The sequence below is a fragment of the Paramormyrops kingsleyae genome, chromosome 2 (genome assembly GCF_048594095.1).
Source record: "Paramormyrops kingsleyae isolate MSU_618 chromosome 2, PKINGS_0.4, whole genome shotgun sequence".
NCBI lineage: Eukaryota > Metazoa > Chordata > Actinopteri > Osteoglossiformes > Mormyridae > Paramormyrops > Paramormyrops kingsleyae.
This window is the reverse complement of record NC_132798.1, coordinates 35,477,976-35,501,627: the sequence shown is the minus strand read 5'-3', so window position 1 is coordinate 35,501,627 and position 23,652 is coordinate 35,477,976. Positions and strand designations below refer to the sequence as shown.

The 23,652-nt window shown below is 42.8% G+C and overlaps 2 protein-coding genes across 4 annotated transcripts; one reads left to right on the top strand and one right to left on the bottom strand.

The window, feature by feature from the left end:
* Positions 1-5,434: 5,434 nt before the first annotated feature.
* On the top strand, positions 5,435-8,443 carry ficd (FIC domain protein adenylyltransferase). Its single transcript, XM_023833367.2, has 3 exons — positions 5,435-5,588; positions 6,083-6,427; positions 6,702-8,443. Exons 2-3 carry the CDS (start codon positions 6,151-6,153, stop codon positions 7,778-7,780), a joined length of 1,356 nt encoding a protein of 451 aa, XP_023689135.1. The 5' UTR covers positions 5,435-5,588; positions 6,083-6,150; the 3' UTR covers positions 7,781-8,443.
* Positions 8,444-8,719: 276 nt separating this feature from the next.
* sart3 (spliceosome associated factor 3, U4/U6 recycling protein) lies at positions 8,720-21,863 on the bottom strand. 3 transcript variants are annotated; one of them, XR_011989284.1, is made up of 20 exons: positions 21,465-21,863; positions 20,642-20,768; positions 20,362-20,466; positions 20,092-20,276; positions 19,524-19,629; positions 18,420-18,544; positions 17,457-17,612; positions 16,810-16,948; positions 15,127-15,234; positions 14,961-15,038; positions 14,573-14,631; positions 14,102-14,211; positions 13,900-14,012; positions 13,736-13,812; positions 13,477-13,654; positions 12,678-13,138; positions 12,441-12,593; positions 12,033-12,220; positions 9,783-11,108; positions 8,720-9,746 (listed from the first exon to the last, which is right to left on the bottom strand). XR_011989284.1 is itself a non-coding variant. In XM_023833366.2 (19 exons), the coding sequence occupies exons 1-19, from the start codon at positions 21,654-21,656 to the stop codon at positions 10,925-10,927; spliced, it is 2,844 nt and encodes a 947-aa protein (XP_023689134.2). In that variant the 5' UTR covers positions 21,657-21,863; the 3' UTR covers positions 8,720-10,924. The 3 variants fall into 3 exon arrangements, 1 of the variants encoding a protein (XP_023689134.2); XR_011989285.1 differs by having other exon boundaries at positions 8,720-9,674; XM_023833366.2 differs by having other exon boundaries at positions 8,720-11,108.
* Between the last annotated feature and the right edge of the window lie 1,789 nt (positions 21,864-23,652).

Sequence of the window (23,652 nt, the reverse complement as noted above, 5' to 3'; positions counted from 1 at the left end):
GTGAGATATAAACACAAGGCCATTTTTCTTGTTGAATCTACTTTATATGTGACATTTTAAGTTGGCACATGCAAAGTAGGGACACCTGCTGTTCATCCAGATTCTGGAATAAAGGTTTTGGTACAAAAATGTCCCATTGTTGTCGATGGGGGGATTAGTGGATACTGTTCAGAATGATCAAGGAAAGTTTAAATGAAAAACTGCAGAATTTTTTATTTACTGTTATTTAAATATAATTACCTTAAATTTATTCAATTTAAGGTAATTAAATTATGTAACTGATGGAGACTGCTAGAGTTAATAGTGTTGGAATACAAGGGATTTAATTATGTTGGAACAAACTGATCAAATTGTGTTAGAGTACAATGATCAAGGAGTTTAATTTACTTAACTGAAGCAAATTTCAATAAATTTGTTTCTAAATAATGTACTTGTGTTGATTGAACATAAACAGATTGTGTTAATACAATTCTGTAAATTGCTGCCAAACCAAATGATCTGAGTACAACCAATGTCCACCATTGAACTGAGTAAATCCAATGTGTGTGTGTTTTTTTTTTTTCTTTTCATCTGCCTTGTAATTTATACAGGCCAGGGTAATCATTCATTTTAGACCTATTTGTTGTGCAGGAAAAAGACTGAAGACAAAACATTTGCTTTATATTAAATATTTCAAACTGCAAGTGTTTTAATTTGTTTATTCGTTTACACTTAACATTAATATTTAAAGAGAAATACAATAGCCTAATAAGCCTATCCTGTTGAAGACGATGTTATTTCAAAGTAGACAATGCCATGTTTTTTATTTTCAGGCTTACTGTTTTTATTTTCATCTATAATTCCATTCTTAAATAATCAGTTAATTTGTTTTAGATTTATTTACTAGGTTTTAATGTTTAAAGAGAAAAAGGCTGTCGAAGAGTCAGTTGTGCAATACTGTGAACAGATTCATTTGTTTATCCATTTACAGTTTATTTTTAATGTCAAACTCTTACAGCCTACTTTATTTCACATTCTAAACAAAAATACAAGTGCTGATGTATCATTCCGACAAATCCATAAACACAGGAATAACAAACAGTGAGCCGCAGCGCTGGGTCGCCATATCATCACTGAAACTAATGCTAATAATGGATTATCTCTATGGGGAAAAAAATAAACAGATAGTTGAATATTTGACTGTTAAAATTCTGAGTTAGGTATTGCCCTAATAAGGTCTGAGAGAAAGACTTGTGTGTTTCAATAGTCCCAAAAACAAAATCCTGTGCTGTGGGAACCACGTGATGAAACACTGTTCCAAAAGCAATGGAGCGGTGGTGGTTGTCTTAGTACGAGACATTACTGCTGCTGTTGTTATTGCTCTCCTTTGTGCACTAAGCTCACTGGAACAGCCTCCAGGACTCCTCAGGATAAGCGGCTGGGAGACTATGATTTTCATTATGACAAGAACAGACCAAACAGACCAAGATATGCAAAGTGGTGAAAAAACAACTTGACTTTGCTGCCCCCTGATGTTTCTTGGGTTGATACTGACTGAAGTTAAATCCATTTAAATGCACGCCTTAAATGCTAGTTTTGTATAACATGGCATTGCGAGTATTTTGGTAAATTGCTTTTAGGGCGAACCCTAAATGATTATAATCATGACTATTAGCTACCTGATGCTTCGTGTCCGATTGATGTTATGTAAAATAAAGAAATGCCGCTCCTTCGTTACTGTGGTGATCCCGCATTCATTTTAAAGTGTCCCAAAATTTGGTCTGTTTTAATTGGATCGATAAAAAGCATAGCGTTTTACCTGCTCCAAAATAGTAGTATTAAGTATGTCCTCACATAAAATATCACATGAAAAGAGTATGTTTCTCCTTTAGGGCAAACAGTCTTCTCTGAATAATATTGCTGTAAATGACGTCGGTAAAGTTAGTTTGCGGTTCGTTTTTCACGTTGCAAACGGCCATAAAAACCTTATATGTGCACGAAAAAATACGAATTATGGCTCCTTGTGATAGTCCTGCTGTGTGAATTCAGAAAATATAAATACATTGCGTAAAAACAGCCTTTAATGTATTTTGACCAGTTATTTTCATTAGCTTCTCACGTCAAAACCAGACGTCCTCATGACTCAAAAAGCGTCTCATATTAAACATCCTGATTTGTGAAAAATTTCACAACTGATAATTTGTCCATGTATCGCGTGTAAACCCATAAAAACACATTGAAAAACGCGCGTTTTAAGGAGGACCGGACAGATAGTTCTTAAGGTGGACCAACAGTATAGCCCAAATACACACATTTTAATAATTCCATTAATCATACATGCATTTAAACTGGTTAAAACTGATCAAGATGACTTGTGATGGTCAAACAAGGACCTTTCACATCTTTATATACCCCTCAGACACTGACATTGATTTGTTAAAGCTTTCACAAGTCATATTTTAAGAGCTATGACTGATTAAAGGCCCTAAAAATGACCAAGATGACCTCTGACTGACCAAATCAAAACTTTCACACCTTCATCTATCCTAGAAGGACTCACCCTGATTTGTGAAAGTTTTCACAAGTCATATTTCAGGAGTTATGACTGATTAAAGTACAGTAGTATCTATGGCGGATCAAGGTCTCAACCTAGGTGAATTTAAAGGCCCTAAAAATGACCAGGATGACCTCTGACTGACCAAATCAAAACTTTCACACCTTCATCTACCCCAGAAGAACTCACCCTGATTTGTGAAAGTTTTCACAAGTCATATTTCAGGAGTTATGACTGATTAAAGTACAGTAGTATCTATGGCGGATCAAGGTCTCAACCTAGGTGAATTTAAAGGCCCTAAAAATGACCAGGATGACCTCTGACTGACCAAATCAAAACTTTCACACCTTCATCTACCCCAGAAGAACTCACCCTGATTTGTGAAAGTTTTCACAAGTCATATTTCAGGAGTTATGACTGATTAAAGTACAGTAGTATTTATGGCGGATCAAGGTCTCAACCTAGGTGAATTCAAAGGCCCTAAAAATGACCAAGATGACTTCTGACTGACCAAATCAAAACTTTCACACCTTCATCTATCCTAGAAGGACTCACCCTGATTTGTGAAAGTTTTCACAAGTCATATTTCAGGAGTTATGACTGATTAAAATGCAGTACTATTTATGGCGGATCAAGGTCTCAACCTAGGTGAATTCAAAGGCCCTAAAAATGACCAAGATGACCTCTGACTGACCAAATCAAAACTTTCACACCTTCATCTATCCTAGAAGGACTCACCCTGATTTGTGAAAGTTTTCACAAGTCATATTTTATGAGTTATGAAATATTTATAATAGTAATGACTGAAATCCTATGACATGAAATAAGCACAACAGTACATGGAAATTCAGTTGTGATGAACATCTCTGAAGTCCATGTGTGCTCCTTGACACAACAGAGAGCCACAACAGACATTACAACAATGATACATGAACTTCTCTGTGTTGTGAAAGTTCAAAAATGTTATGTTGAAAGTTGAACATCATTTTATTACAATGACTTAATAAAAGTCATCCTCTGTGACACACAATAACTTAATAAAATTCACAATGTTAGTTTTTACATATTATGTACAACATATACAAAACTACGTTTTGTTTGGGTTACTGATGGTGTCAATTTCCTGTTCTGTGAGGTCTGTGCATTTCACATGTGTCCACAACATGCACTCGTCACATTGGATCTACACAGAAAATCACCCAAACAAAACATGGTTTTGTATATGTTGTACATAATAAGTAAAAACTAACATTGTGAATTTTATTAAGTTATTGTGTTATTGTTTATTAATCATTGTAATTTGTTAAACTTATGTTACTGTTCTATTTGATGTAATGTTTAAACTACACTAATAGTTCATTGTAATAAAATGATGTTCAACTTTCAACATAACATTTTTGAACTTTCACAACACAGAGAAGTTCATGTATCATTGTTGTAATGTCTGTTGTGGCTCTCTGTTGTGTCAAGGAGCACACATGGACTTCAGAGATGTTCATCACAACTGAATTTCCATGTACTGTTGTGCTTATTTCATGTCATAGGATTTCAGTCATTACTATTATAAATATTTCATAACTCATAAAATATGACTTGTGAAAACTTTCACAAATCAGGGTGAGTCCTTCTAGGATAGATGAAGGTGTGAAAGTTTTGATTTGGTCAGTCAGAGGTCATCTTGGTCATTTTTAGGGCCTTTAAATTCACCTAGGTTGAGACCTTGATCCGCCATAAATACTACTGCACTTTAATCAGTCATAACTCCTGAAATATGACTTGTGAAAACTTTCACGAATCAGGGTGAGTCCTTCTAGGATAGATGAAGGTGTGAAAGTTTTGATTTGGTCAGTCAGAGGTCATCTTGGTCATTTTTAGGGCCTTTAAATTCACCTAGGTTGAGACCTTGATCCGCCATAAATACTACTGCACTTTAATCAGTCATAACTCCTGAAATATGACTTGTGAAAACTTTCACAAATCAGGGTGAGTCCTTCTAGGATAGATGAAGGTGTGAAAGTTTTGATTTGGTCAGTCAGAGGTCATCTTGGTCATTTTTAGGGCCTTTAATCAGTCATAACTCTTAAAATATGACTTGTGAAAGCTTTAACAAATCAATGTCAGTGTCTGAGGGGTATATGAAGATGTGAAAGGTCCTTGTTTGACCATCACAAGTCATCTTGATCAGTTTTAACCAGTTTAAATGCATGTATGATTAATGGAATTATTAAAATGTGTGTATTCGGGCTATATTGTTGGTCCACCTTAAGAACTATCTGTCCGGTCCTCCTTAAAACGCGCGTTTTTCAATGTGTTTTTTATGGGTTTACACGCGATATATGGACAAATTATCAGTTGTGAAATTTTTCACAAATCAGGATGTTTAATATGAGACGCTTTTTGAGTCATGAGGACGTCTGGTTTTGACGTGAGAAGCTAATGAAAATAACTGGTCAAAATACATTAAAGGCTGTTTTTACGCAATGTATTTATATTTTCTGAATTCACACAACAGGACTATCACAAGGAGCCATAATTCGTATTTTTTCGTGCATATATAAGGTTTTTATGGCCGTTTGCAACGTGAAAAACGAACCGCAAACTAACTTTACCAACGTCTTGAACGTCGGGTCTATGACGTTATACCACATCATAAGTGTACGAATCATGAACACTATCGGAAAATTCCACAGCGAAAAGGCATCGAGGTCACGTTCTAACAATGTCATTTCTATTCCGGTTTAAAGGGAAGGAAGCTTTTCAAATTATAACTTACGTCACTCATACTTTTTGTCCAATCGATGTCAACTACGAACCGGCACATCTATTGCTCCTATCCTTGGCCAAACGGCATTTGTAAGCCAATAAGAAAGAGGATACAAGGAACAGAGGACCAATCGGCGGCGCTGAGAGAAGTGGGTCACTTTTTTGTGCACTGGACTGTTGGTTATTGGTGTTCAAGCGATGAAGTATCTCATTAGGAAACGAAGGGTATGAGTACAAGTGGATAAAAGGATAGTCTCCTTGTATTTGCCACGAATTTATCTAAATATTACAGGTAACGTTACACTCTTAATTTTTGTCGTAAATTGTCATTCTAGCATTTTCTCTTTACCGGAAGTGCAACTTTACGCTTTTGAGGCATACCTGTATGATGACATATTTGTAATCTGTCGGCTCTTTTAAACGCAGTTAATCGTAGTTATCATGTCTTCCATTGCGTGATTGAAAACAATATTTGTTCATCAGGGAGACATTTATAGAGTATGTAAATAGGCGACATGAAATCCACAGAAGACAGGAATGAGTTCTCCGTTTGTACAGCTGTTAAATTACCCATAAATGTCGATACATACAGCACTTACACATCGGGGATCTGTATGCTAGGAATGTCATTCTACTATACTGGAGATTTATATACAAACCAAGTATGATTGTTGTAAGGAGATAGGTTTTCCACTGGTTTGTCAAGATCTTTTAATAATTAAGGACTACAGGTGAAATTTATAACTTTTGAATCATCCAGCTTTACTTTCATACTCTTGAACACAGCTGCAGAGGCTGAACCAGAGCATGGTGACGGGTATGTCACCAACACAAAGAGGAGAAGGAGGAGGAGGATGGGCCTGATCACGGCACTGGAGGTGTGGCGATACACCAGCGGCCGGGCGCTATGTGGCTGGGGGCCTTTGCTATGCCTGCTCCTGGGCTCCCTGCTGGCCCTGCTGCTGCCCCTGGTTGGGGTGGAGGAGCAGTGCTGTGGCACGCTGAAAGGCCTGGCCCTGCTGCGCTGCCAGTTGTGGGGCGGGGTGATCCAGCACAGCTCCCACTCCACCAGTCTCACTGTTCCTAGCACTGTCTTTGACCTCCTACCCCTCAAGCCCAAACCCAGTCCAGGTGAGATTGCTGAATTCGAGCCAGAGAGGGTTACATGCTTCTGGGCCTTCTGGAACAGTACATTTTAAACAGAACTTAACATTACATCATATTTTATCATGATAGCATCAGTCACAATGCAGAATCTGTAGCCCCACATCTGGTTTACTGTGTCAGGCTAATATGTAGTTTTACACTTGTTCCTGGAGATAAGCTTTAGATAACCTCATCGTTGACAAAAAAAATGTGTTTGAAGAGAATAGTGGGCCATTGAGCAATCTATAATGTGTTGCAGAGAACAAGTTTGAGGCCAAGGCAGCTCTGCAGCAGGCCCTGGAGATGAAGAAGCAGGGGAAACGAGAAAAGGCCCAGAAACTGCTGGTGCATGCGCTTAATATGAACCCAGACTTTGTGGAAGCTCTGACAGAGCTGGGGACCATCCTGGAGGAGGAGAAGGATGTTATCCAGGCAGACCATCTCTATTCCAAGGCTCTTGCCATCTCCCCTTGCAACGAGAAGGCTCTTGTGAGCCGGGACCGAACGCTGCCCCTAGTGGCCGAATTGGACCAGCGCTACTTTAGTGTCATTGATAGCAAGGTGCGCCGGTTGATGTCTATTCCTAAGGGCAACTCTGCCCTGCGGCGTGTGATGGAGGAGACCTATTATCACCACATCTACCATACAGTGGCTATCGAGGGCAACACACTGACGCTGTCAGAGATCCGGCATATCATCGACACACGCTATGCTGTGCCTGGAAAGAGCCTGCAGGAGCAGAATGAGGTAATCGGCGTGGACTCTGCCATGACATACATCAACAGCACCTTGCTGTCGCGCGTGGGATCTGTCACCATCAACGATATTCTGGAGATCCACCGGCGAGTGCTGGGCCATGCTGACCCCGTGGAGGCAGGCCGGCTGAGGGCCACGCAGGTGTTTGTGGGCCACCACATCCCACCACACCCCCGGGACCTGGAGCGGCACATGACTGAGCTCGTGCAGTGGCTCAACTCGGAGGAGGCCTTCAGCTTGCATCCAGTGGAATTTGCTGCCCTGGCCCACTACAAGCTGGTGTATGTGCACCCCTTCTCTGACGGCAATGGGCGCACATCCCGGCTGCTCATGAACCTGGTGCTGATGCAGGCGCGATACCCGCCCATCACCATCCGCAAGGAGCAGAGAGCAGAGTACTACGGCGCACTGGACACGGCCAATGAGGGTGATGTACGGCCCTTCATCCGCTTTGTCGCCAAATGCACAGAGATCACCCTGGACACACTGCTCATCGCCAGCACAGAACACGCAGTGGGGCTGCCAGGGGCAGGGCATCAGCCACGCACTGACTGTGAGAACACCATCCCTGTGCATAACTGAGCTTCCTGTCAACCCTCTTGCTCAAGCCTCCTGCTTTCAGCCCCTATATTTTTGAGAGTGGGTATTGGCTCCCTGAATGTAAATTAGGTGACCTTAGATGGACATAGCATTCATAGTTATGTACATACATCAACTATATGCATTTGGACAGACCATACTTCTGCTGTATAATGCCTCTTTTGAGGTGCCACCGCAACCAGCATGTGTGGAAATTAATTAGGCCTGTTAATTAGGCTATTTGCACATGGGGTATTCAGCAGATTATGTGATCTAAAAGTAGGTGTACTACTGAAGAATTCTAAGGAATTAATAAATTTACCTTTTATTAAGATAAAATCTTCCCAGATAAGATTGATCTTATGTTCCCAGTATTTGGTATATTACGATTATGGTTCTGAAGTACATGCTTGTTGCTTGGGGGCAGGGGGGGTTAGTGTCCTTACATTCCATGAGATGTACTGTTACTGCTCATCAGTGCATCAGAAGGTCGACAAAGTCTTATTTGTCAATCAGCTGAAGTGAGAGACTCCTAATGGCTTTTGAGTTGCTGTGGATATTAACATGCCTCATATGCTCAGATACAGTCTGTGGTGATTACACAACAGCACTTTCATACTATTTAAAAGCTTATTTATTACGAAATTAAAATTAAATGCCAAAGGAGGGCAGATTGTCTTTGTGGTTATTTGTCCTTAACCCCCTTTTTGAGGATTCCAGTGGTGGACAGCATGGTAGTTTTATTTGGCACACTCAAAGTGATGGACACATCAGGAAAGTTTAAGGTTAAAAAGTAGAATCCCTGGAGCAGTTAAGAGTATGGGCCTTGTTCAAGAGATAGGATTATTCTGCAACTGTGGGATTTGAACCTACAATCCTCCAGACAAGTACACATGCCAGATCATTTGTACCCCCCCCCCCAATAGGACATTTAAACAAGTAAACATTTAATTGCTTTTAATGAAGCATTTAGGCGCAAAAAAAATTATACAGTTATAGATCAACAAAAAGGATAAATTGCTAGAAAAACAGCAGGAAATTACACACATGGTCCTTGTACAACTTCTCAAACACACAAAAAAACATTTTGGTAAATGAAAGCTTCCAGTATGTTCAAGCATTCAAAGACCAATTTACCCAACATATTAACGAAAAATAAACTTTTAAATTTTGTACAATTTAATCTTTTTTTTTTTTTTAATAATGGACATCAAATAACTTTAAAACACTTTCTCTTTACTAAAATAGGCCACTGTGGTGATACATCACTAGATTTAGCTAAATGTCCTTTTTCTCTCTTAAAACATACAAATGCTATAGAAAACTATGGCCAATCACTTGGGATGTGAACACTTAACACCTGACCACAAAAAAATGTCTCCTTTAAAATGATGAAAGGCTCACTGGTGATACTAGTATAGAAGGAATTGCCTGGGTGACCACAAACACAAAATAAGTTTCAGATAGTTCTGTGAAAATCAAAAAATATATATACATACACAAAAGAATTGTTGTCCATGTGTTCAAAACCTATGCACGCATTCACCGCTTTCAGGTCCTTACATCAGAGAAATTGGGGACTCCACACTACAGGTAGACAGCTCAAGCATACAGTTATAACTCACAGTCACGGATAGAGCGATTTTCTGTACAGTTAGAGAAGGATCAGCACGCAGAAGGGTCTTGTTTGCGATATACAGCTGCATAGATTTCCACGAGGGTTTGGGTGCGGGAATGGTAGCTGAGGAACTCGACTTTCAACATAAAAAATAAATCACCATCACACCTTTGCTTCGTCCCCAGCGATGCCTCCGAAATGTGTCGGTTTCACAGTGTTAACTACAACCCATCCATCCGTTTATGGCTATTACTGTGAGGCCTACGCGTACTGTGAGGCCTACGCGTACTGTGAGGCCTACGCGTACTGTGAGGCCTACGCGTACTGTGAGGCCTACGCGTACTGTGAGGCCTACGCGTACTGTGAGGCCTACGCGTACTGTGAGGCCTACGCGTAACTATTACTGTGAGGCCTACGCGTAAGGCAGAATTACATGCAATGCAGAAATGGCGGCAAAAATAATTTAAAAATCTGGAGGAGTCTGGGATTAACAGGTAGGTGACGCTTACAAGAACGCGTGCTGAGAATGGGAGGGAAAAGGGGGCGGGGCTTGTAATCATGATTCCTGCTTTTTACTTTTCAATGTAAACGCCCTCAATATGAGAGATGGTCATTATCAGCCTTTACATGCAGACTTCTGGGATTTAACACACACACGCAATCTGAACACCCACTATCAGTAACAAAGTTAACGTGCAGAGCCTCCACTATACAACAGCCGTGTTCTCACTGCACTCTGACACATCTCAAAGAATCAAAATCTTATTTTGTGGGCTCAGGAGAGGCTATGAGTCAGCTGGGATCGCTGCTGCTAAGTTTCTGTGAGGGCAGTCCAGTTAGCTTCTGCAAAATGGACAGGAGGGTACCGGAAGCTGCCTTTACATCCAGCACTGGCCCAAACCTGCCAGCCTCCAAGCCTAAAGCAAAACAGGTGCACCAGAGTGTTCTACACAACTTGGACCATATTTAGACCAAGTGTAAAAGATGCCTCACCATCATCATTCTTCTATACACTTTATAATACATTTATATTCTCAATAAAAATGAAGTTCTTGCATATATCCTTTAAGCAAAAACAATCCACAGGAGTAGATTTACACCTCAAAATAACAGGAGAAAAACCCCAAAGCCTCTACAGGCATCCTATCCAAGCCTTTCAGTCTTCAATCCTGGAGAACACAACCCATCTTAAACAACTGAGGTGTGGCACATTATATGCACGCTTTAAAATAATTTTAATAAAACCAGCAATTAAAACAAAAAACTATTTCCTCAGCCAGACCAACATCCAAAAGAAGTGGCTGATTCTCATACTTCTGGGGGGGAGGTGGGGGGGGGGCAAGGAAGGAGCCCTGGTTAATTAAGGCGTTTGCTTATAGGATAGGCCACATAAAGGGTGGGGGGATTCAAATATTTACAACTAAATTACATTTTTTTTTTTTTATTATTTTTCTTTTAAGGACACAAAATGGTTTCCATTAAAAAGGCAGTTATTTCCTTCTCTCTCTCTCTCCACAAATCAGAACAGGTCATTTTTTGAGCAGGAGCCTAGCGAAATCGGCGTTTGACAGAGGTTTGCCCTGCGTTTCCAACCCGGACTCGCCCGCTGCCTCCGCATTCTGCACAGTTCCATTCTCCACCTTAAGCTCCGGAACTGCTTGCCGGTTCAGAGCACGTGGGAGCATGGACAGCTGGGTGCGGCCCTTCCCCCTCCTACAAAACAAAGAGGTGGTATTAAAAGTAAAGTACAAATGAAAGGCTTTTTATGAATCTGTACTTTATTTTATAATTGTTGCAACTTTTGCTTTCATTTCAAATAACTTGATTACAATACATTCTGGGTAACCATTCTGGGTATGCATGCAGCATACCTTGTAGGGCTGCACAATTAAAAATGTGAAAAATTCTTGTGGGATATATATCTCTTTATGTTTAGAGATGCACGATATATTGGTTAATATACCGAAATTGCCATTCGATATTTAAACTTTTAAATATCTAGTGCTGCTGACTTTTTCAAAGTCAGCAGCACTAGAACTACCACTGAAATAATGGAGATGATTGCATTGGACGATCAGCCATTTTCGTAGTGGTGCTCATACGCCAGTTAAGTAATGTTTATAATTCATTATTGATTGTGGACTGTAGATCCATCTTTCATTTTCCACAGAATAAAAGTCATTTCACTAATCTGTGCCATCAAACTTAAGCTTCAAGGCTTTTTCTTAAAAAAAACAGTTATACGACTCAGTTTAATTGTGCTGCACTGTAATTGATAATGCTATATTCAAATCTGTAAAGTAAATTTAACAGACTAGGTTGCATTTTGTAAGATTTGATTCGAATGTACTGTATACTTAAGTACTATGTATTTTTATTTATTTATTTATTTATTTTTACTCGAGTAGTATTTTGGTGTGGTATCAGTACTTACTTTATGAAAACAGAGTACTTTTTCCACCACTCATCACATAAAGGCACCATCTTCTCCCACACTAGTGGGACTCATTTGTAACAGATTATCAAGCAAAGAAAGCAGAAATTACTCAGATCTATGGATCAGCATCATCCCACAAACACAAGCATGACCCCTTACTTCTCACGCTCGCTCTCTCTCTGTCACACAGACACACTTACGATCCATAGACTTGGCGTGGCATCATAGAGCCCAGGCCTTTGCTCAGGTCTGACTTCTCAGCCACGTTCCGGCGGGGCGGGTTGCTGATAGCCACTGTCAAGGTGTGGCCCTGGAAGTCTATCCCGTCCATCTTCACTACAGCGGTTGATGCCTGTGCCTCGTCTTCAAACTCCACATATGCCAGGCCCTGGGTGAGAGATGACAGCACCTTAGTCTGGCCGCCATGCTTGGGTCAGTCGGACTGACCATACAGATAACTCACCTTCAGCACAACAGATCCAAATAATTAAGGTGCTGAAGACATGATTTATGGCCTTTTGATTATATTGTAATTATATGATATGGCTCTCAAGCACCCCGCATTAGTGCATCACAGTTTTAACCTTAATGACTAAGCTGGTTCTGACCTTGGGCTTCCCAGACCGGTTGGTGACCAGGCGGACATCCTTGACTGTGCCGTGCTCTTTGCACACCTCCTCCAACTGCTCCTTGGTGCAGCCGAACGGAAGACCGGAAACAAAGATCTTATGTTTCTCCAGAGCTGTGCTATACTTGAAAACCTAAAAGGAAAGAATGGGTAGAATCAAGAGCTTCCAGACCAGCTGCTCCCACCCCAAGGCATCCTCCGCAAGCCCTGCAGTCACCTTGAAGTTGGGGTTCTTGTTCTTATCCACACAAGGGGAAACGAACATGGGCCTGCCCTCCACGTCCTGCCGATCCAGCTTCAGCGCCAGGGAGACTGATGCCTGGTCCTCAAACTGTACATAGCAGTATCCTCGGAAGGTTCCCTTGTTGCTGTAGATGGCCCGGACCTGCTGGATCGAGCCGCAGCTCTGGAACAGTTCCCTCAGCTTCGTCTCCGGCTCCTCCAAGGTGAAGGCAAGGTTGCTGACGAAGACGCTCGTCTGGTCGTCCCGCTGCTCCTGCGTGGCATTCTGCACCCTGCGGGCAGCTTCTGCCACCTCCCGCGCCTCTTTCTTGTTGCCAGAGGGGGCCGTCAGTTTCTTCGCTGTTAGTCCCGGGAGCCCAGCCTCCGTCTCCATGAACTCCTCCGCCTCGCTCACGCCGGGGGCACCCTCCCCTCTATGTTTCTTCACAGGATGTTCTGAAACCAGACATCAGGTAGAGGCTGTTTTTGGCGTGCGATATCCGGAGGACGAATAGAAGTGGAGACAGATATCTTGCTTCACAGCCACTTGGACAGGGTTAGTAACACGGAGGCATAATGATTAAGGACACGGAGGATGTAGGCGGCCAGGAGCGGAACTTGCCTACATACCTAAGGTACTCACCTGGAATAGCATGCTTTAAAAATATTTCAGAAAATAGATCAAATTTGCAGAAAAGGACGGAACTGTAGGAACTTTGAGAACACAACCAGCTAAAAGGCTCAAACGTGACCTAACAGTTAACTGGGGTCTCCCATTGTGCACCGATATTCACCTGACTGCTCCCCCCAGTCCTCCCCTTCCTCCTCCTCTTGCTCCGTCGCCTTCCTCTTCTCCCCTGCCCGGCCGGCCCTCTGCGCCTTCTTATGGGCCTTCTTCTCGGCCTTGGCCTTCTTACGCTGTTCCACCCGCCCCACCTCCTGATGGGCCAGCAGGGCTTCCTTCTCAGCCGCCTGCAAGAGGAGAGGGTGTCACACGGGGGCTGCGGCGGGTCACCAAGGTCAGGGGTTATGGTGTTGGGGGGGGGTCCTCACCTTGTTCCGCTGCTCCTGGAGTCTGGCCAGTCGGGTCTCTGTCTTCTGCACTGCTACATCCCAGTCCTCCAGGGTGCCTGAGGGCAGAGCAGAGAGAGGAAGAATCATCATCATCATCATCATCACCACCATCACCACCACCATACACACACTGGTTAACTCACCTTCCACCCTCTCAAATGTGAGCAGAACCTCACACACATGCTCAGGGTAGTCTGCAGTGCACTGGACTGCCCGGTGCAAAGCCTTCCTGCAGTGAACCACGTCACCGTAAGACCTGCCGACGAGACATGCATTATTTCCAGACTCCGCTGTGTATCCCCCTCCCCCACCCCCACCAGCAGGCTTCCCAGGAGCCGCTCTTACCGCTCCAGGTTGAAATACTCCAGCCACATGTTAGCGTATTTGGCGTTCCCTTTCGTCATGATGGTATCCCACAGTTCCCGGGCTTTCTGCATGTTCCGGCAGTGCAAGGCCTGGTAACAGTAGATTGCACCAGTCTACCCATTAAGCTACCCATAATGGCATGCATCACAGGCTGCTGATATACCCAACAATTCAGATTCTGCTCCAGTTCCCACACCTACAAGTCCAGATTACCCATCAATCAGCAACAATTTTACATTTTCATTCTATTTACTTATTTTCCCAGCAACATCAATGTGACTCACAAGCCGTCACCTTTAACATCCACACCGAGGGACTACTGGTCCCCACTGGTCCCCTGTGCTAAATTTAAAAACCAACAAACCACTACCCAGCTTGGGAGGCACAGACAATATCTTTCCCTAACCAAATGAGTAAATTCCTCCTTGAGCCTCAAGGGGGCGCACTCACCTCTATCCGTGCCCAGATCTGCATTATGGTACAGGAGGGGTCCCCACTTTCACTAAACCCTGGGAAAGGGATTGGGGGGGGGGGGACATTTTTTTGTTCACGGCATTCAAGACAACAAAAGCACATCAAGTCTTTAGGACAGAATAAATTTCAAGTAAAATCAGACAATGTAACTTATCCACGGGTTTAACCCACTTCTCACTGACTACTTTGTACGCTTCGGTTTCTGCTAATGATTAACAGAACCAGATCATGCCACCCATGACTGGGTGTATTTATCAAAAGAACATTTTGCTTTGTCCTCTGAGGAGAGGATGTGGCCACTAGAACAAAAACCTAAGCAGCCACAGATGACAGCAACCTGCCCTTGATAACTGGAGACACGTACGCTCTTCCACGTCCTGCTTCATGTAGTCCAGAGCTCGGGTGAAAGCTGCTCGCAGCTCCTCAAGCTCTTTGCTGGATTCTAAAACAGAAGAGACCCTCAAGTGAACAAAGGCACCAAAGGGTGACACGTCCCCCAGTTGCTCTACAGCAGCGTGGACCTTCCTCACCTTTAGTGAAATCCACACGTCTTCTCAGGTAATCCAGGTATGCCTGCCAGATGTCCACGTAATCGGTCGCCTGAATGAACCCTGCATTCAGGGCCTTCTCAAAGACCTCTGGGGAAACAAATAAGGGTTCCAGAAGGTTCTATTTGAGGCACCTTGCAATAAACAGCCATCCTACACAAAATATGACAGCGACAGGATGGGTGTCCCATTGAGTGGTCACACACACACACACACACACACACGAGGGAAACACCTGTTATGGCGTTATTTCAGATACTAACAAAGAAGTCAATGTAACAGAGGAAGCAGAAATGGGTGCAAAAATGATTTTCCAAGCATGTACACGCACACAATGACACATAGAACACCATGTACAACTCTGACATGGCTGTTTGGGTGCTCAGCCCTGTTTTCAGACCCTGTCCAACTTGCCGGCAGACTTGGCAGACCCTAAATCCAGTAACACCTGCCAGAGCAAACGCTAATGACGTGGCACTTTGGGCAATCAGTGCAGGTTTCAGCAGCCCCGTCATTTATTTTCTGCATTTTCCCTGGGTCGACTGACAGTACAACGCCCCCCCACCCATCTCCAAGGGCCCGCTCTCTGCAGTCCTTTTTGTTCCTGCAGAATCCTTAATTAAATGAAGCCTTCATTGAGCTCTTCATTAAATTCGACCTAGAAGTTTACGGATCCGGACATCGACATCCATGTCTGGTAGTCTCAGAAGATGGCTAAATTAATTTAATTATATAGTTTATTCACTGTGGAAAAATAAGATGGGGCAAATACTTTAGATGACAAAGTACGATTTAGGCAACTAAATGATTGGAATGAAGTGTCACAGCCCGTCAAATCAAAATCTACACAGATTAAAGGGAGTGAACACATGAGGCATTAAGAGTTCTTGAGAATCAGGGCAGACTGAACTAATGAGGGTTAGCATACATGACAGTCTCCATGGAGACCAGGATTGGGAAACCCTGACACACGTGTGGTTTGCATTAATGAGGGAAACATGCAAATATCTCTCTATCTTGCCTAGTGTGCTCTGACTGGATAGAGATATTTGCAGTGTTTTTGAACACAAAACCACTAACCAGGTCCCCATGAACAGTCTCTTTTGTATCCTGAACTTAGAGTTTAGAAGCAACGGTGCTTTACTCTCCAGAGAGTTGACATATCCCATGATGCAACACTACATCAGTCCTAGAGTTTCCCCACCATCAATGGGCCACTGAATTATCTTTCCATCTTCCTATCCAGGTCAAGATTATGCAGGGCCGGGAGCCTAAGCCAGGAGGCACAGGGCACGAGGCTGAGGTACACTCTAGATGGGATACCAGGGGGTGCATACATACACATGCAGACCCTCACAAACCATCTACCCAATCACCATAAAGCAAGAGACAAGCACAGAGGCAGCTTTGTCCACCTGTACCCATACTGCCCTCTGGGGTCATTAACTCTGGATCCCTACCCGAGCATCACGCGCAACAAAGCAGTCTCCACACACCCAAAATTCTAAATGTTGTAAGGCGGACATACATTTGTAATTATTTTTCATGATGTACTGAAAAGAAATTGCTGAAATTGCTTAAATACCAGGCTGCTCAAGCTCAATTTCCCCTAGACCCTCCTCTCTTTGCAAACCCTGACCCCGCCCCCCCCTGGATTGTGCTTACCTGCCACAGTCTGGTGCTCCGCTCCATGCCTTTCCAGGGCTAGCAGGTAGTTTTTCCACAGGCTCATAGTCCAGGGACAGTTCCGGACCGCCCGCTCATGACACGACAGAACCATGCAGCGTATTTTTAACTGCCGATCCTGTGTGGGGGACACAACACCTTAGTAACTATAGACGGTGCACAGATCCCCCCTCAATCCTGTCTGCCCCACAGCAAGTCGACAGCATCTCTTCAGTCTGGTCTCACAACAGCATCCTGGGAGTGAAGCCAAGCTGGCTGGCATTATATAAGGAAAGCTTCCCTGCCATGCTGCCTTTTATACAGGGAGGGACAGAGCAGAAAACTTTCCAGACAGATAAGTTCCCTTTTTACTTTCAATTAGAACAAGAGGAGAGTAGGGCATCACCTTTGGAGAAGAGTGCCTAACCCACCCCCCAGACAGCAGAGAGTCTTAACTGACATCCCAGGTTCAAATTCATTCACCTTTCGTTTCAGATTTAACACCAGCACACTTGAATGGTGTCAGTGCCGCAGCTGTCGCATTGAAAAGCACAGGGATCACATTTCAAAAGCGAGCACCTGTACAAAGACATAGCCGTTCTGCCACTTTCCCACGGATCCAGCCGCACGAGCGGGATGGTACTCACCAGGTACCGGGTGTATTTGGCCCACATGTCGGGTACCAGGCAGTTCTCGGCCAACGCCCGCTCGAAGACGGCCTGAATGCGGGCGGGGTCTCCCTCCTTCAGCTCAAAGTCGATGTAGGCCTGGTACTCAGCCAGTTTGGGGGTCTCTGCCACCAGCTGCACCGAGACAAAGATTCAGTTAAAGAACAGAGGAAGACTGTAAGACCCTGACACTGGGGAGGGACAAAAATCAAACACCCCCCACCGACTCCAAAGAAGGCAGAAATGGGGCTTTAAAGCTATTTCTTTGTACTGTTAATTAGTCTTATTTAACCCATTTCTCACTGGGTATTTTAATAATTAATTTAGATCAAATTAAGATAATCCAGCCATAAACTGACAGCACAATGTGGATTTAATCCCTGAGGGGAAGTTATCTACCACTGCTATATAAACAAATAAAGCCCAACTTTAAAAATAGAGGTATTTAAATCCCACTACGCCCATTACAGAGTTAATATTTTTAAAGTGCATTACATACAGATACACACGCACACGCAACAGAACTAAGTGCTAACAAATACACATGGACCCATTCCAACAAGGGTATTAATCTTATATAAAAGACACCCCAATTACATACATCAGAACCAGATTAAGCATTCATGGTGTTGCATCAATTAACTGGCATCTGGGCAAAGGTCTATCCCAGCCTAGTACTCTGTCCTGCCTGGGATCGACTGCAGGCCCCCATGACTCTGAGCAGGATAAATCAGTCCAAAGATAGATGGATATTCCTTTCATTAATATCACATTGGCAGCCATCTGTGTACAGTTATCAGCTTCTGGCTATAATGCATTTTAAAGTCCAAAAGTGAAAATTAAGAAATACGGTGCTGTCAGACCCACTTAACTTGGAAACGGTTAATTTAGCAGAGACAGCCAGCCACATCAGCAATGGGAGACTTCAGCAGAAGGACCTACCAGAGCTTCCTCGAAGGACCGGTTCTTCTCCATCTGCTGGACAGCCTTCTTGTATTGGCGCGTAACCTCTTCCGAGACACCTCTGTCAGACCAGTCCTCGTATTCTGCATATGTAGCCTCCATGTCTGGAGTGAGGTTGGGGGGGTGATAGGCAGAGGTCAGACTCAGTCCTTTCACCTTCAGAGACGGGTAAGCTTTCCAAGACCAAGGTAGGAACAGTGATTTACTTTCATGACAATGTTAATTACAGCCAATTAAACAGACCATTTAAGGGAGGAGTTTGAGCAAAATCAGGTGGGTTCTGAAGTGTGAAGCACAAAAACAAAAAAAATCACACAGCTCTGGTCACCAGAAGGGTCTCATGCTCAATCTAGCACAAGCCTTCGGTGTGCTGTTCTCATGCCAGCCAGTTTCACTAATCGCTAATTTAACATGTGACATTTATTAGTCCAAGGGTTGGAAAGGGACAGAAAAATTCTGGAAACTATCCATAAACTTTCCATTCAATGGGAAGTTAAGCTGGGGAATTCTGAAAATATTCCAAGTTGGAAACTTTCCATAGGAATTAATGGAAATATATGGGAATTAATGGGAAAACTCCCAGAAATTTGCAACACTAATTAGTCCACAGATACTGCATAATTAAGAGAAGAGTCTCTGCAGACTGGGGACCCCAGTTGGTACACTGTTCTGTCATGTAACTTCTCAGGAACAGGAAGCGAAGATTCTTTATATAAATATCATTATAATAATAATAAAAGGGGAGCCCAAGCTCTAAACCAGGCACCGTGCATGCCGAAAATGTGTTTGGCAACCCCAGCTAAGTCTCAGGTGGAAAATAAACTGAGCCTCCAAAGCCTCACACACAAGGCCACACCATCTGTTTGTATCCATGCCAGACTCTTCTAAAGGGTGGAGCTGGCCAGGCACTATGTGAAAGGCCTGGCAGCCCACACCCCCTCTCCACCTGAAACCAACCAAAGGGGTGCTCCAGGAGAACCAACAGCGTTCGAGCCCCATTTGAAAGAAGCATAACATGGCTCTATGAAACCAGTCCTGAGAGACCCCCCCTCCCCGCCCCACAAATAAAGCTACGAGCCTCACCCATTAAAGGAATGGCCAGCTGGCGGCGGAACAGTGTGTGGATTCGCTCAAGCTGAACATTCAGCAGCTCCTGCTGTTCGCGAGTGGGAACACTGCCTGGGGGTGGCTGTGGAGACAGGAGAGAAGATTGAGGGAGGGGAGTTACACACTGGCCAAGACCCTGAGGCAGAGTGAAAAAAGGTAACGGTCTCCCCTGTGGCATTTGTATCATAGGGCATCAGTTGTACACAGTCCCCACCGGAAGGGGAAAGGGACACATTTCAACATTACCTGCAGACACAGCAGATGCTGTGCATGCAATCTAGCATGCTGTGGACATGCTGGATTGCCACCCATGCAAGACACCATGTCTAACTCAGTGCTTACCTCATCTCAATAACACTGTCTATAATGATAAAATCAGTGATCAATGCAAGAGATTTAGGGTGATCAACAAGACAACTCACTCATCCTCTGTACACAGATTATGTAGCTTCCATTACCATTATTACATTTGTATGACAGGTTTTAATAGGATATTTCCCACAATGTACTGAAAACCCTAGAAATGAGAGCAGAAACACACTACCTGCACTGTTGCCAGGATGGCATTCTCAAACTCCCGGTAGGCCTCCCACAAAGCAACTCCTTTGGTCATGTGCAGGCCAACTGATGTCAGGGCTCGCTCAAAGATGGACCGCACCTGATCAATCCCACCAGATGACCCCATCCCCCCAATGGAGTACTGGGCATACTCCAGCCAGATCTCAGGGCCTGAGTGAGGAGGAAGATGCACCATTTTTATGGCACCTGTCTCTCAGAAGGTTATTTTTCCGCAATAGCTCATGCCCATACTCACAGATGTAGTCTTTCACAGCTCTCTCAAACAGGTCATACACACTCTCACGGTTGGGCTCCCCCTCTGTCATCCGTATCTCATCCTTGAGCCAATCCAGCCAAATCTCTGCAGAAGACAAGCAAGATTTAAAAACACACCTTAAGATCTGTTTTCACATATGTCACTAACTCACCTGTAGACACTGACCATGTAAATGAATAATTAAAACACAAAACATCTCTACTGACCACAAACAACAAGGTCATAGGAATGACAAAGTGCCACAAGGGCTGGGTCTAACCTTCTGTCAAAGGGAAAAGCTCACTCATCTTCTGCCTTGCCCTGCGCAGTCTGAGCAGCTCACCCTCCTGCCTTAGCAGTTTGATCAGGTCCACATGGCAGTTGTAGTCAAATACATTGATGGATAGCTGCAAATCAGTGAACAAACAGGTCCGTATGGAACAGCGGAAGAAAGTTCGATAACAGGCAAGAGGTGACTGTGTGCTAATGACATAGGGAAATGACACCATAGAAGCATGCAAATCAACAAGCGAGGAGCAATTATGGAACCTATCGAGCGACTCTTTGGGTGGAATGATGGAGCATGTGAGTGTTTTGGCCATCGCGCCCACACTATTCTGGAAAGCAATGCGCTCCCCACAGGAAACAGGGAAAGTCGTGAGCACTCCGGTTACAACGGGGTAGGCTGTAGGGTTTTACAACCGCGACAGACAAAACTTTAACGATGTAACGCTTAGAATTTTTTATTTTTTTTACCGACAAAATAAATCTAACGATCAACCCGGACAATTGAAGACACGCACATGCATTGAAAATATGCGTCACTGCCAGCATGATAAACCGCGTTGTTACCTAATTACGCGCAGATCATAACGCAGTCATTTAAATCCCAGCCTACTTAATGGAGTGGGTTCTGCGTACATATGGATCGCCCGCATGCCGTTAAATTTAATGTTAATATGCACGTACGTTACATGTATACTGGGCAATCAATGACTGCCTGTATTTTTAAGATCTCAGATATTCAGCCAGAAACGCTAGTGTTTTAGGTCAATAAACGGGGTTTTGACAACACATTCATTCATTCATTTTTTTAACCATACCTGTTCTTCTAAACGCTGAATTTCAGCCTCGTTTTCTTTCTCATCCTCAGAGGAACCGTCTTCATCCTCAGAAGAATCTTCCACCCCCATTCCTTCTTCCTGATCAGACTCCATTTCTCTTTCCAATCCAGCTGTCGTCTCCTCCTCCATCTCTTGAAACTGCGTCTTCTCTTCGCTTCCCTTTGCCGCCATGTTGGGACTCGATCTGCCTGGTAACAGTGAAATGTTGTCCAACCTCAAGCCTGCTTTTAATGACCCCAATAAACAAAACGCAGTGTTGCGTTGTCTGAGCACCAGATTAATAATATATTTTACTTTTATATTTATTAAAATGTCACATTTCTATCGCGTTTAGTTCACGTTTTATTGAAATTGTCAGGGGCAATATTTCAGGCGTTTTAAAGACGGTTTGATGATGCGTCACATTTAACAAAACCACGTGGTTATTTAGTCACTGCAATCAGCGCCATCTTGGTGCGGTGTTGAAAATCGTACAGACGTACGCTGAAAGTAATGGGTTACTTTAGTTTTATGAAATAACATTACGTTTAACAAACTTCTGTAACTAGTATTATGTAACTTATGTGTAAATTATGTGTTATGGAAATAAATTCTAATTCGCAATTAAGTGTATTTTTCTAACGTTTTCTGTAATTTAATGTAATATTGGAATTTATAATAAATGCTGACATTTTTCACATTCAGTAACTAATGTTTCAGACGAAAGCGTTCGGTTTTCTTTGACTTTCCAGTTTAAGTATTTTTATATAGATTTCTTTTATTTGTACTTTCTCCTAAAATGCAGCTCCCCGGTGGACAGATTTAATGTACTACAACTTTATATTTTTTATGATTGTAACTGGAGGTAGTTATGTTGTTTCTTTCTATATAATAATGAATCAATGTACTGGTAGGCAACATTACAGGTCCGCTCATCAACTCAAACTCATTGCTAATGGCGAAGCTGAATGCTGTCTAAAGCAATTGAAATTACCTAATATATCATACATGCCAGTTTAGTAGTCCAAAATTAATCGCGACAGCAAAATTTTTCTTTGCTTTTTTTTTTTTGGAATATTCTCTGACGATCGGTTGCACATCACCGAATTATCCTCGCTTGTGTGATGAAGTGTGGAAGCTTTATATATTTATGATTCTAAAATAATTTGTAGTGTTTTTCTCAGCATAACGACATCACTCGTCCCAATATTTTTAAAAGAAGTTTCACAAAATGTGCATAATGTTGAAATTGTAAAGAAAGTATTAGGCTTACGTATAGTAAACTAACAAACAGGAACAATTAATTTTTAATCAATATCCGTGACATCTAATCCCTTAAGTGAATCTCCTTGCATTAGTTAATTGTGAAACATGACCTGTTAAATTTGCCACTTGAGTTTACTCTAGTCATAACCCATCATCTAAGATCGTGTTGGAGGCTACTTGTGTCCCTTTTTACTTCTACAGGAAGATGTATGGATAGATGAATGGACAGACCCACAGCAGAGGACAGGGTGGATTACAACAACATTCTGCTCTTTCCTATGAAAGTACAAATTGAAGAATTTATTTAAATACTGAATGAAGTTTATATGAACCAAAAAATTAAGGGTAAGATTTTTTTTCTGAAATCAGTTCACCTGGAGGAACAGTGACTCAGTGAGTTTCACTGTGGCCTCACACTTAGATGGTTGTGTTGCTCCTGGTCCAGGTGTGCCATGACCCTATACTGCATGAAAAATTATGGAAGATGGATGTATAGTTCAGATTGGGTTCCTTGCAGCATTGTCTTACATAATAACTAGAAATAATTCAACAGACTAATAAAATGAAACCTTTCTGATCAAGTACCTGATAGATTTGCGCAAGGTCTGTTTACAGCATGGACAGCAATTTCCAAGTCTTTCCATAGATTGACAGGGATATCAAAATCGATTGTGTGGCTCAATGGATTAGGGTGCTGTGCTTGTGATCATAAGGTTGCTGGTTCAAATCCCACCATAATCATAGTAATTTCACTGTTGGACCTTTAAGCAAGGCTCTTAACCCCCAGTTACTGTAGGGGCTGTCTGACCCTAGTTTCTCAAAAATGTATAATCTTTGGATAAAAATGTGTCAATTAGGCCCCTTGTCACCCATCTTCATTCACATTACTCTTTGGCCTTATCAGACATTGGTGTCTGCACTT